Genomic DNA, 13,841 nt, shown 5'->3' with positions numbered 1-13,841 from the left:
ATGCTTAACTTAATGCTTTAATCACTGTACGGATACAAGTATATATTTTAAAATCCTTCCACGCTTTTACAAAACTTTAGCAACAGTAGTAGCCCCATATCGTATTGTTGTCCCTAGGACAATTTAAGTACTCAGGTATATGAGAGAAACTGACAGCAATTGGAAGCGTTTATTATCCTCATCCTCAAAAACAAAATCACTGAGGATGCACATGGGAAAACCTCCATACATATGTTCACGTGCCTTAAAACAAATTCCAAACGAGGCACCTCATCCCTCCAAGACTTGAGTTTTCTACTTGATGCCGAAGACGTCGTGGAACCACCAGTTGGCCTGCACCGTCCAGCCGAGCCGCTCGCACTCGAAGATCTGCTTGAGGAAGTGATCCTTGGCTTCCACCTCTCCCTTCCCTTCCTGCAGGACCTCTCGCAGGTATCTCATGTCCTCGGCGCCGCTCAGCTCCGGGATGCCGGTCAGAAGCATGAGGGAGAAGAGGTTGATGAGGAGATTAGAGTGGGAGCGTAGAGAGAGATACGCCTGCGTGCAGGTGTCCTGGGAACCAAAAGTCGAAACCCATGTTTGGGATAATTGACAAAAATTTAAAAAAAAATAAAAGGTCTTCTTACGATGAAACGTTGAAAGTAGAGACTTTTCCGATTCTTAACCCGACCCATCACGTAGAGGAAGTCGGGTGTCAGGACGAACGGGGCACGCTCCCGATTCACGCCCAGGAACTGTTTCGTGTTCCCGAGGATGTGCCCAAAGTCGATGTGGAACAGATTTCCTAATCGGACAAAAAAAAAAAAAAAGGTTCGTCAATAAAGAATGTCGTTGTGTAACAGATGACATGAGGGTGAGGACGACCTCCGTGTGTGACCATGATGTTGTCGTTGTGACGATCTCCGACTCCGAGCACATAAGTGGCGATGCAGTAGCCTGCACAGGACCTGACGAAGCACTCCACGGTTGTGGAATTCTGAAGACGTTCGTCGTTAATATAGGTCTTGACTAGATCATTTTTAACAGACCTAAGGTTGTTGTTGGATTTTTTACTTACAATCTCCTGTAGTGGACATTTGGACTTGAGCCACTCGAACAGAGCATCGTTTCTGAAAGCTGAAGCGTTTCCTCCGAGGTTCCTCTGGATCGCAGCAATGGTCAAAGCATCTCTTACGATCTCGATCATTCCTGTAGAGCAGATTGATATCGTGTCTGATTCTTCGATTGCATCTCTCTACCTAGACAACCCTTGTTTTCTATCTCTTAGTCACATTACCCATAGAGAGTTACTACTAATTCGATTGATAAACATTGTTTTTCAGGGTTCGTATCCACCTATATTATATCCCGTGGAGATGCAGCCATATGGAATAAGGTTCAGATCTAAAGACTTCTCCTGCCAGATGGAGTCCATGACCATTAGCGTCTGAACAGAAAGTGAAAATAAGAGATTATACAGTAAATATTCATCTTACAAATGTAATTTCCTTAGTAGTCTTACTTGGATGACCAGCATGTCCTGCCTGAGGTCGTCGCCCTGTTTAAAGATGATGCCAACCGGTGAGGTAGGATTGGGTGAAGTCATGGGAGAGAACTCCAACCACAGAGGCTTCTTTTTGGAGGCCATCACCTTGCATTTGTCGAGCTTAATTTAAATGTAAGAACAAACATGTGACTGCTTCATTCATTTCACAGCTGTCTCACCAAGTGTTTTGAGTAATGACAGAATAAGTGGTTATTACCTTTAATACAACATCCTTTTTGTACTGTGCAAGTTAGAGAGTTTAAACAGCCAAAAAACCTCCATCGTGTAGCTCAGATTACCTCGAAGTACACACGAACATTACGTGAATGCGATTGAATTGTCTTGTCAGGGGTTTGCTTCCCTCTAGTGGATGGTGAATAAAAGTGACATTGGACAAAAACACGTGAACAGTTGCAAAATACCACAAGTTAAGTTATTTTTTTCTATTAATCTCTCAGTTTTTACTGTAATTATTTATAAAAATGGTTCCAATATGTTGGTCCAAATTACGATGAGGTAAAATAACATTATACATACTTGGATTATTTATTATTTGTCTAATTCTTTAATGTTTGTCCATATATATATATATATATATATATAATGTTTAAACGTTTAAACATTTTTAATTATCTGGCTTAAAAGTGATGATAGTATATAAAAAGCAAAATTAGAATAATAAACATATCAAAAAAACTTTAAGGAGTATAAACTTTTTTCCTTGTGTATCGGTCATTGACTTGCAGATCATAAATGCTTACCACGATTTTTCCCACTTTTACACGAGGGTCAAATGGAAGCAGAAACTCGTTTGGCAGATTACAATTTTGTAGAAGCTCTTGAAGTCTGAGTGGAGCTGAAATAGAAAAAAATTGACAGAAAGTGAGCAAGCAAACATATTGACTTGACTTCAATAAATAACATAAAATAAGGTTTTAAACCATCATTTATTTACCTGTAGGTGGAAGATCAGTCTTATCGGGGTATAGTTGCTTGATGGCCAAGGCGACGTTCTGCAGGGCCTCCACTGCCTGCACCTGCAGGCTGAAGCTCTCCAACATGGCTTGTCCACACCCTAACAGGTAGGCCTCGAGGATCACCGCCATTCTCTGGCGGAAGTAAGGACAACCGGCTACCTCGCTGCGGATGTACCAAAAGAAGAAGTGGCCGATTCTCTTGCTCTGTAGAGAGTTAAAATAACTTTAAAGTTTTCAATATTCTAGATTAACATGTTGTATTTATATATATAAATACTCTCACACTAAGAGCCTTCTGGATGAGGAATCGAGCGAGGAAGCTGTCATGGTAAGATTCCACTTTGATCGTCTGCACAGTGATAAGAAATAAAATAATAGACAAAGTTTTATTGTTAGATCATGTACTAAAATGTGGTGGATATTAATGAAGGACTGCAGTAGCTATTTATGTGTTGGCGACAGATACCTGCACCAGCTGCAGCAAATACTTCAGAACGTCGTCGTTGGACAGACTCTCCAGCCTCTGGACAGCCAGTTTTCTGACCACGTCATCAGCAAAGTCCACGCTCAACAGCTCCAGAGCCACCGTCAAGTCCAGCTCAGTTGGATCCCAGCACGCCAGTAACCAGTGAACGTCCTCGACTGTACTGCGGCTCAACCAGTCAACACTGCAGAGGAACTTCGGCAAGTTGGAGGTAAAATGCACAGATTTTTCTCTAAAACTTTTCATGCTGTGTTTGAGAAGGTTGTCTTCCAGGTCGCTTTTGGGAGAGGATCCTGGAGTGCTCGTGGGTGAGGATGAGGCGGTCAACAGGGAGCAGCCTGGCGTGAGCGTATCACTGCCTTCAGATAACTTGGAGTGGTTGGGAAGTACGACGGGGAAGCTGTACTGATCCAGGAAGAAGCTGATGGCCATGGAGTCGACGACGTCTGGGTTTGTAGCGGAGGAGAGCTTGTCAGCCTGGTAGGTGATAGTTTCTCCTTCCTGCTCCTGGTACGACCACATGTGGAGAGTGTGGGAGCCTTGGCTGAGGAGGGATCTGAAGGAGTAGAGGATCGTTGACTTAGCTCAGGGGACAACAAGTGTTTTATACCACAAGCTACATTAGGGTCCCCTGAATGATCCATTCACACACACACTCATATCTATGGACAATTTCCCAGAGTTCCCAATCAACCTCTGTTTGTTTTTGGACTGAGGGAGGAAACTGGAGTGCCCGGAGTAAACCCACTCAACATGGGGAGAACCTATGGAAAGTGCCTACCCCCACGCCACGGTACATCCCGTCTACTGTATTACTAACAACATGACAATGGGTTATTTCAATTTTTATCAATGATTTAATCAAATAGGAAACCTTAAATATCTTATAAAAAGTAGGTTGATTCCAAACTATGTATTAATGGAACTGGCCCTCAGAATACTCCCTGGTCATTGGGGTCCATTGGTGCGCTATGTTGGTGACCCCTTATTTAGATGAGTCAATCGTTGTTAGAAGAAAAATACACTGAACTGACCTGTGATCAATAAGGAGGAGGTTGACAAAGTAGAGCATGGTCCCCTTTGGATCTTTGTTTCCAGAGGCCTTTGAGTCTTTGCTGATGGTCGAGCTATCGCCGACACTGGAGTTGACGGTGAATCCTAGCTTTGCCCCACGTGGCAGATCTTTGAGGATCACATCAAATTCGAGCCACTGGTTCCAGAGAACTTCATCTGCAAAGCTCTTTGGGGCAGAAGATACAGTGGAGAGGACCTTGTTGCCGTAGAGTATAAAGGCTTTCACGAAGACTGTCTGCGGGGACTTGTTCGGTAGCTTCGGTATGTCCAGACCCAGGAGTTTGACTCTGAACTTTCTATGGCAGTCCCACAAGGATAGCATAAATATATCATCTACATCTTTCATCTCCAGACACAGGTCTTCATGTAAGTTGAACTGACCGCTGAAACCATCGACAAGAGGCAGGTCTTCAAAAGGGACGGTCTCTTTAACCAGATGGGACATTGGTAGAACGTAAAGGTGGACATCTTTATTTGTTTTTAAACAATGGTGAATCCACACAAACTCCCTCAGATGATGATCTCCAGAGAGGAACTCTTCTCTTCCAGCGACTTTTAAAACAAAGCTGGCTGTTGAGTCATAATCCACCTTCTGGTCATGCATCACGCTTTTGAAAACCTCCACCAGGGCTTCAGGTGTTGCGTCCAACTCCACCTCAGTGCTGAAGCTGATCTTGCTCAGGTAATGGAAGGTGACGCAAAGTTTCCTCTCCTGTAGGTCCTCTGACAATTGCAGATGTGTAATCCAGGGCTCTGTTGCGTACAAATCATCATTCCGATTCCTTAGCACTTCTTTCCTGGACGATGCCAGCTTCCTGCGGGTGAACGTCAGCGCTCCGAGCCGGTCAGAGGCCTCCTTCTCAAGGTCATGACCGATCAGGTAGGTAATGATCTGTTGCCGTTTCTGTTTCTCCTCGGAGGCGACTGTGAACACCGGAGTGATGACGATGTTTGCCGTCAGACACCCGGTGCTGTCAGACGTCCACGGGACGTCTAAGGTTCGGATTATCTGACAGTCGTCGTACACTTCGTACCAGTCGTCCCCTCTGGCATACAGCAGAGAGTATTTCTGTGGATCCAGATATGCAAGAGGGTCTTGGTAGTTCTGTTGTTTCACCTGCATTGAAAATAAGTTCATAATAATAAGAAAATAATTGACACATATTTCTTTATGTAAACCATGCAATCATTGTAGCACCACAGGAGGGAAGTGGGCCCAGAGAGCTTATGTATTATTTATTTTTTTCTTTGTCTACACATTATTTTTATTGTTTTCTTATTTCATTTTTTGTGTTTCATGCCTGCACTGGCCAATGCCTATTTTCAACCATGTGAACAGCCACCCCTCCCCCATAAGCTCCCCGGCCGACTCCCCCTCACCATTTTCCCTCCTGTGGTAGGACAATGATAATTTTTGGTTTTAGCAACAGCAAAATGCTGGCATTTGTAGTGTTAAAATATAAACTGTTTTGATTGTTTAAATGAAGCTATTCAAGTACCTGCATGCAGATTTGCAGTCTCAGCTGATGGACACTGCACTGGGCGGGAAGCACAATCAACATTCGTTCGGAATCAATGTCGGAGCAATTACCCTCATCGGCATGAGCCACGGGAGGTCCCGGTTCGGATCTGAACTGACAGAAGAACTTGAGAGGGTTCTCAGAGCAGCTGTGCGTCGACGAGCGTCGAGAGGAGTTGTCTGGACCGACCGCCCCATCTTGGAAGAGTTCAGAATCCATCGCACCCCGGCAGCTAAACTTTGGAAGAGACGCTGCGAAGGAGAAGCTCAGATGTGCGTCTACCTGTGAACGTTCCTACCCCGGCAGGTACTTCCTGATTCTTGTGTTGTGATGATCAAAGAATCAGGAAGTATTTAGTGAGACTGTTCCCTCCTTCTTCCTTTTTTTTTAAAGAATGACTTAAATAATTACTGGAAACTTTTTCATGTTGGTACAGGTGTGTTTTTATGCCTTATAAAACACACTTAATCTGTTTGATCATCGTCCAAAAAAAACAAAGTGTTATGTGACGTGTCGCCAATCAGGATACACAGCATTCCATTGTCTCTTGTTTTTTACTTTTTATTCTTCCGTACCTACAAACATTTATTGTACACATTAAAAAGGCCTGAAGCAAAACTTTTTTTTTGACTGTGCCTAAATGTTTGCTCTCCAGTGACTAAGTCATACACCTCATTATTGATCAATATTTAGATAAGTTTGTTGCATACTGTGAATAAGAAAAAGGGGAAGAGCAGAGAGAGGTTAGCAGAGGACAAGAAGGACAAGGAGGGACACCTATATTAGGAAGATGTTTGTCTAGAGATTCCCTTTCGACCCAGGAATCAGTCAGATTTGTATTCTCATGCTTCAAACTAGACCAATATGTGCGTCGTCTCTCAACCCACGGTGAAAAAAGGAATGCAGCAGGATCCACTCTCTGCTACTCCAGCTACAGCTGGCTCTGTCAGTCACTGGCGGACACTCGGGGAAGTGGGTGACATAAGTTGGATGGCATGGACCTTAGCATTTAGCCCTGGCCTCGCGGGTAAGACCGCGGCGATGACTGAGACGGGTGACAGGAGGTTTAGGCTGAAAGACGAGACGGACAGGATCAACACAAGAGCAGGAAGTGTAAGAGTGGCAGAAGGAAACCTGAGAAAATGTGGGCAGAAGCAAATAATTTATATTAGAGTTTAAACTACTGCAGTTTATGAAGTGGTAAACAAACAATGAAAACTGATACATCCTCCCTCGACACAGGTGTAATACAAATCATTCAATAACTGTTACTAGAAACTCAATAACTGTTACTAGAAACATGGATGGCTTTTATGTTGCAGTATATTTTCCTCTGACCTGTTCTTCAGTAGCATGTGCTGCACTGAAGGAATTGTGAATACTAACCACCAAATGTTAAATTTGAATTTGAAAATGAATAATAATAGAATTTAAATCTGATCTTTAAAAATATGAATGAATGATGAAAAAAAATTGTTCTATGAAGACCACTCTCCCTTTATTTAGAATCAGAATCAATATCAGAAAACTTTTATAGCCAGTTTTTAAAACACAAACATAAATTAAGAGAATAGATAATAATTAAAATTACAGTTGCCCTTTAATGCAGTTGTCTGTTAATTACAGTGTTTTAATAAAATACTATTTCTTTATATAAAGTAGTAAATTCCTTGAATCTAAATAGTAGTTATACTGACATACATGGCACGACAACAAAATGATGAAATACAAATTATCACTGTATCATCATTAAATAAACAATAATAAAGTCAATTGACCATTTACAACCTGACCATTGTAGTTTCACTTTGTTGTCATGGCAACCACGTTGTTTAATTGAGGTATTCATCTCAAAAACATAATTATCACCTTTTATTTGTAGATTTTTCGATGTTTTTTAAAACAAATATGTCTTGTATTCATCCTTTATAGTGGCTTTTTTTACCAGTGAAAACCTGATCTCACACGTCTTACTACATGGGGCCAAATTATTTTAGTTTAGGTTTAGAGACCAACAAAACGTATATATTTACCAAAACAGGAAGTCTGATTTTTATATTGTCTTTTCATTCTTTGAAGCTCAACTTATCTTAAATATCTCTGCGTTTTGTCTCCTTCACTAAAAAACATTTTACTTTCACATAGGTTTAAGTCTTATTGTTGACATTAAACTACTTTTATTATAAAACAAATGGGCCACATAAAATGACTTGACTGGACTAATTTGGCCCCCAAGCCCTCAGTTAGCTCCTACTCTTCACCCTTGCCACCCTGTCTGCACCCTCTCCTTCGCCCCCATTGACCTCTGATTTATTTAAACGGTTCGTGAAGGTTGTAATCTTAGATAGCGTGAACCCACTTTTACTTTTTGTTTACTTGTTACAGGCATGTGAGGAGAGACCCTGAAGACTTGGATATGGACTACAGGTGTCTGTGTTACAGACGTCACTAGTGCAGTGAGACAGGCAGATGGATGAGGAGGTGCTAATCATTGTGCGTGAGCTATGTTGGAGTGCGAGGGAACTCTTTGAATCAAGTGTCCATCTGTGCCGACGCCGATCTTGCTGCCAAAATTACTCGCAGGCTCTTGATCCCTGAACTGTTTTCTTTTTTTCAAACAAATGTCACGGGCTTATCTAAGTCTGGAGGATGGATGGAAACCCGGCCACACAAGGGGACGTCAGTCATGGGGATTGTTTCGGGGGTCACGGCACACTCCATTGGTCACTTTCCATCCGAGGACGTGACTCGCCGCCCAATCCTGATCATTGTCTGCAAAAGTGATCGGGATGAGAGAGTACTAAAGCGTCACTGCATCCTGAACTGTGCAGAAGGAAACCTTTCTTTCTCTGTCGTCTGCAGCTTTCACTGTCGAGTGTTGCCCGCACCCGCTGACCACCATGGTAAGAGAAGGATACAAACACTTTTTCAAGACTTTCCAGGGATTTTTTAGGATCATGGCGAGGAGTACAATGCAGAAGATGCAAGGATGAATGACGACATTGCACTTATTTATAATCTACTTTCCTCTCTCTGGATTATTAACTGGATGGCTTTTGCGGTTTATCGGGTTTTGAGAAGTTATTTCTTAATCCCAGATTGATTTTCTTTCTCTGTAGAATCTAGTGAGTGAAGCCAATAACAATAGAAAGGATGAAAGTAGTAACTCCTGTTTGTATCATGTGACTGAGAGACAGAAAGGAAGACATGGAAATGTTATAAAAGCCATGTTTTTGTTGGTAGAATTTCATATTTATTGACGTAAGAACTTAAGTAGTTCTTTAATTAAACTTTTATGATCTATTTTTCTTCATCATATCTTTTATTTATCAGTATATTTTATCAACAAACCTTTATCTGTACCACACATTTAAACAACAAGCTGATTTAATAATTTATTACGTGAATAGATGCAAAATAATTGACGGAATGTTCCTGACAGGGCCGCTCTCCCTTTGAAAAACATCACTCACATCAGCAGACAGCTGGTGGAGGATTAAACAAGACTTCTCTCCTGAGTCTATTTACAGATCTTGGCTAACACTTTAGAGCTTTAGAGTTGGCTTTAGGTTTCATATTTAGTTCTTTCTCCACAATAATGTAGACCCTGGTCTTTACGGTGACCTGTGCATGTCTGAAAAATGATGTACAGCATGAAAGTTGTTTTGTTTAATAAATAAACAGCCCAAAATAAACACTGTAAATACTCAAATTCAAAATTGATGATGATCTGTCTAAGTTTTGGCAAAACTCAAACATGAATGAACTATTAAGTTCAGGTAATGATTAATAATTAAATACCAAAACGTAGTTGTGATGCAATGTAAATAGTTATTCTATACTTTATATTTTAAGTGTTTATTATGGATTTATTTACTTCAACGGCATAATGCAAATAGTTATTTACATGTGCAGAGATGAAGTACATAATTAAATATTTTGCTTTTTCCTCAAATGTATAATTATCTACAATTATTCAGAATTATAACGTTGGTTGCAAATACAAATATTACAAGACACTGTTTGTACACTGAAACACTCTAGACGGAAAAACATAACATTTGCACTTCACTTACAAACTTAAAATTAAAACATTCCATGAGTAACAACTAGAGATCCCTTATTTGATTTTATATTATTTAAAATTTTGAATCATGTTTTGATTAACTAATATTCTTATTTATCTCCTAAACTTTCAAGAACCCCAGCTCGGTGACACATAATGACAATGTTTTATGATTTATAATTTATTATGGCATTCACTTTTACTCTGTTATAATATTATATTATCATTTATTATTTTTTCACTACTATTTTGGAGAAGAAAAAAGTTTATGGCATTGCTTTAAGGAAAGTGTTCTGTACTCAAATAAAACTCGAAGTTCTACTAACAAATATATACCTATTTAATAGTGATTTTACTTGACGAAAATATTTTAATCCAAAGTGCAACGTCAACTTTTTACCTGTTTTCTTTTTTCCAGCCAACTGACGCCCAGAGCGACGCTCGCTCCTTCCTCACGGAGGAGATGATCGCAGGTCAAGCTCGAGACAGCGCCCCCCTGTGGCCGGGAGGATAATAACAGTCTCACCTTTACCTTTTTTTTTTCTTGTCAAGAGTTCAAAGCCGCCTTCGACATGTTCGACACCGACGGCGGCGGCGACATCAGCACCAAGGAGTTGGGTCAAGTGATGAGGATGCTGGGTCAGAACCCGTCGAGGGAGGAGCTGGACGCCATCATTGAGGAGGTGGATGAGGATGGTGAGGGGACAGGGTCAAAGTTCAGGGGCCACACGAGGCCCTTGGACAATCTTTTTTGTGGACAGATTAAAACTCAAGATCATGGCAGTATTCAGTCATTAAAAAAAACTTTGTTCATGATAAAGAATGCTTGTTAAATACTGACTCGTGTAAGAATAACAAGTTGTCTCATCTTCTTATAAACAAACACAAAAACGACTTTTCCAAAGTGCCATAGTCAGCAGTTTTTTTCTTCTTCTCTTCAGGCAGCGGCACCATCGACTTCGAGGAGTTCTTGGTCATGATGGTGCAGCAGTTGAAGGAGGACCAGGCTGGGAAAAGTGAAGAGGAACTCTCAGAGTGCTTCCGCATCTTTGACAAGTACGCCCCCTAGCGGAAGAATGAGAAATCGCGCCAACACAACGCTCATAACTTTACAATATTTTATACACAAATATATTAGTATTGCTTCGAGCCCTTTAGATTACATTTAATGGCATCCATGATGAGTTATGAATAATCATTTAGTCAATTTACTTACTAAAACAGTAACACATTAGGAAGAAAATAATAATAATAGTAAAGAAAATCAGGTTAATGACCTTAAAACATGTTTTTTTAAATTTTTTTTTTGGTATTTCAGTGACACCACAAATGTTAACACTTGTCTTCTATAGTTAAATAAATGATAAAGAATGGAGTTAAAACAAACAAATACCTTCTGCTAAGACATGAAAAGTCATGATATTTACCTGTCGCTCCTCTCACGTTTGGGATGACGTTCACCTGCAGGAACGGCGACGGCTTCATCGACAGGGAAGAGTTTGGAGACATTCTGCATCAGACCGGAGAGCCGGTCCAAGAGGAAGATATCGACGAAATGTTCGGGGAATCAGACTCAAATAAGGATGGAAAGATTGATTTTGATGGTAAGAGACGACGAACTGAGTCTTAATAATCAACCCTGATGTTTACCTTAACCTGGAAATTCCAAACTTTTTGTTCTATATTAGTCTTTTTCAAAGTATGAAAATGATTCTGAATCACATAGATTTTTGGATTCTTCTATTTTTATAAGCAAATAAACACGGAGAAAAGAAACAATAAAAACATCCTTATTCTTGTTAGTTCAATTTGTGCTATCAAATACAATGAGGGAAACAATTAAATAAAATAATAGAAAAAGAAAATATATATATATAAAAATCAAATACATTTATTTCATTTTTTTTACTCTTTATATCATCACTTGCATCTTGGTTGTGATTATGGGATAACTTAAACAAGGACAGGAGGAATGTATTTTGAATTTACTCAAACAAAATACATGTTAAATCCCTTTTTTTGTAAAAGACTCCGACCAAGTCCTAGTTTATCCATGGACATGTGACAATGAATTTAAGTTAAATAATAATAACATAAATATAAATTATAAATAAAATAAAATACATTTTAAATAAATACAAATAAAATAAATGTCCAACACAGTAATAGACTATTTCTATTTATGAACAATATTAACCTTAGTAGAAACCATTAGAAAATGTTTAATATGTATTTTTCTCGTATTTTAAGTTGGAAAATAATCAAGGTTTATCATTATAATCTAATGATTTGGTGTATTATTAATGGCCTCCGGAGCCTCAGGTATGCAGTCACACTTTCAATTTGACTTTCTTTTTTTAACCTTGTGCCACATTTATGTTGAAGATCCTGCAGAGAGAGACGGTTAAACAAGTGTCTTATCTCATCCAGAGCTGTTTCAAACACCATTTCTAAACTGCTGCGGTATTTTATTCCTTTTTTCTTTGTCCTACAGAATTCCTGAAGATGATGGAAAACGTTCAGTAGTGAGATCAGATCTACATTCCTCGGTGACTCACGAAGCTGATCATCATTTTGACACCATTAACAAAAACCTCACTTTAAGCGCCAGATATACTGAAATGTTTAACCCACTCCCTCGTCTCCCTGTGTGTGCGGCTCGGTGTGGACTTCTATAAATACCCGTCCAAACCTTTTAAGACGAACGCCGTCTTCTCGTCCCAGCCACTCAGCTGTTCCCTGGCAGCTGCTGGTCCTCTAGAAATGCTACACCGCCTCTTAACTTAACCCCTAATGCCCCCCCCCCCCCCCCAACGGCCCCCTTCCTCGCCCCCTCATCTTTAAACAGAATCTCGCCTCCATGCGTTCTGTGATTTTTAAATAAATTCACTCTCTCTCTTCTCACCACCTCGTGTTGAACTCTGCTTTGCATGACTGACACATTGTGTCATGATGTTGGTTGATTTCATAACCAAGTGTTGGTAACACAAAAAATCAGGCGACTACATGTTATTAAAAAAAAGAAGTTATGTTTCTTAATGACGTGTAAAATGTTACAGCAAAAAACACCACAACAAACACAATTTTTTAAAATGTGATCTCTAGTCTGGAGCGGAAATTACCTAAAAAATGTAAGTTGTCAATTCATAATCATGCTTAAATAATCACTGTAACAGCTTCAGTACATTATGAGACTTTTAATACATGTTGTAATAATCAAGTTATTAATATAACATCGATAATAACTTTTTTGTTTTTTTGGGAAAACATCTGCAGGTTGTTTTATACTTAGTTGTGTGTAACACTAGTGATTACTACTCTATTTATATATATATTTTTTTTTATTGGGTCAAATGTAGCACATTGTAATAATATAATATTTCTGCCTAGTTTGGTTTATATAACTCTCCAAAAATTTTAATTAACCTAAAACCCAAATATCATTAAGAATGACTGGTCTAGCAACAGTAAAAACAATATTTTTCTTTTATTTCTACAAATAAAATAAATAACCTCAGTTTAAAATGAGTTTCTTTATGGTTTTAAATATATTATCTACTTCATTAGATAGTCAATAGTCACCTTTTTGTACATGTTGCTATGGCAACACAAGAGTCTGGAGAGCAGTGGTTGGTAATTCGTACTGATGGTCTGATGACGCTTCATGAAGCAGTGTCATTATTTTCAGTCTCCACTAGATGGCGGCCTCTGCACTTTGTTTCTTTTGTTTTAAACAACTGTCCTAATGAAACGTCATTAGGACCTTTTTTTTAAACTGGTGGCGCCACCTACTGACCTCTAAACAAAATGACACTGTTTCATGAAGCTTCATCAGTCCATCAATAGTAATTACTTTTCCTCAGGGGCCACTTCTAATACAGTCACTGTATTGAGGGGCCATTACACAACAATAAAGGCACTAATAGAAAACAAAATGGCAATTAGCTCAATTGAAATATGCTTAAATTATATTTTATTAATTATTTAGTTGTACCTTAATTAACCTATTTTTTACATTATTTATATTAAATATATTATTTTTAAGATTTCTTTTTATATTCCCTTTAACCTTTTTGAGGGCCAATAAATACTCACAATAATAGAATAGTATAAAGTCATATTTAGAGACTAGTAATGAATAATTGAGATGAATAAAAAAAAAAAAAATACTCCTTTTCTACATGATCTTTGACCT

The 13,841-nt window shown here is 39.2% G+C and overlaps 2 protein-coding genes across 2 annotated transcripts; one reads left to right on the top strand and one right to left on the bottom strand.

Annotated features, from left to right (window-relative positions):
* Positions 1-155: 155 nt before the first annotated feature.
* On the bottom strand, positions 156-6,139 carry LOC148059568 (phosphatidylinositol 4,5-bisphosphate 3-kinase catalytic subunit gamma isoform). Its single transcript, XM_087780870.1, has 12 exons — positions 5,560-6,139; positions 4,021-5,177; positions 2,969-3,542; positions 2,786-2,851; positions 2,481-2,706; positions 2,287-2,381; positions 1,502-1,645; positions 1,336-1,426; positions 1,058-1,188; positions 865-976; positions 627-784; positions 156-552 (listed from the first exon to the last, which is right to left on the bottom strand). The coding sequence occupies exons 1-12, from the start codon at positions 5,797-5,799 to the stop codon at positions 295-297; spliced, it is 3,252 nt and encodes a 1,083-aa protein (XP_087636996.1). The 5' UTR covers positions 5,800-6,139; the 3' UTR covers positions 156-294.
* Positions 6,140-8,380: 2,241 nt separating this feature from the next.
* Positions 8,381-12,550, top strand: LOC148059567 (troponin C, skeletal muscle-like). Its single transcript, XM_087780871.1, has 6 exons — positions 8,381-8,483; positions 10,065-10,119; positions 10,199-10,342; positions 10,588-10,702; positions 11,114-11,250; positions 12,141-12,550. Exons 1-6 carry the CDS (start codon positions 8,481-8,483, stop codon positions 12,170-12,172), a joined length of 486 nt encoding a protein of 161 aa, XP_087636997.1. The 5' UTR covers positions 8,381-8,480; the 3' UTR covers positions 12,173-12,550.
* Positions 12,551-13,841: the final 1,291 nt, after the last annotated feature.

Source organism: Callionymus lyra, chromosome 19, assembly GCF_982586985.1.
Source record: "Callionymus lyra chromosome 19, fCalLyr1.hap1.1, whole genome shotgun sequence".
Classification (NCBI taxonomy): Eukaryota; Metazoa; Chordata; class Actinopteri; order Syngnathiformes; family Callionymidae; genus Callionymus; species Callionymus lyra.
The sequence above is the reverse complement of the archived record's forward strand: the minus strand, read 5'-3'. Positions and strand labels throughout refer to the sequence as shown.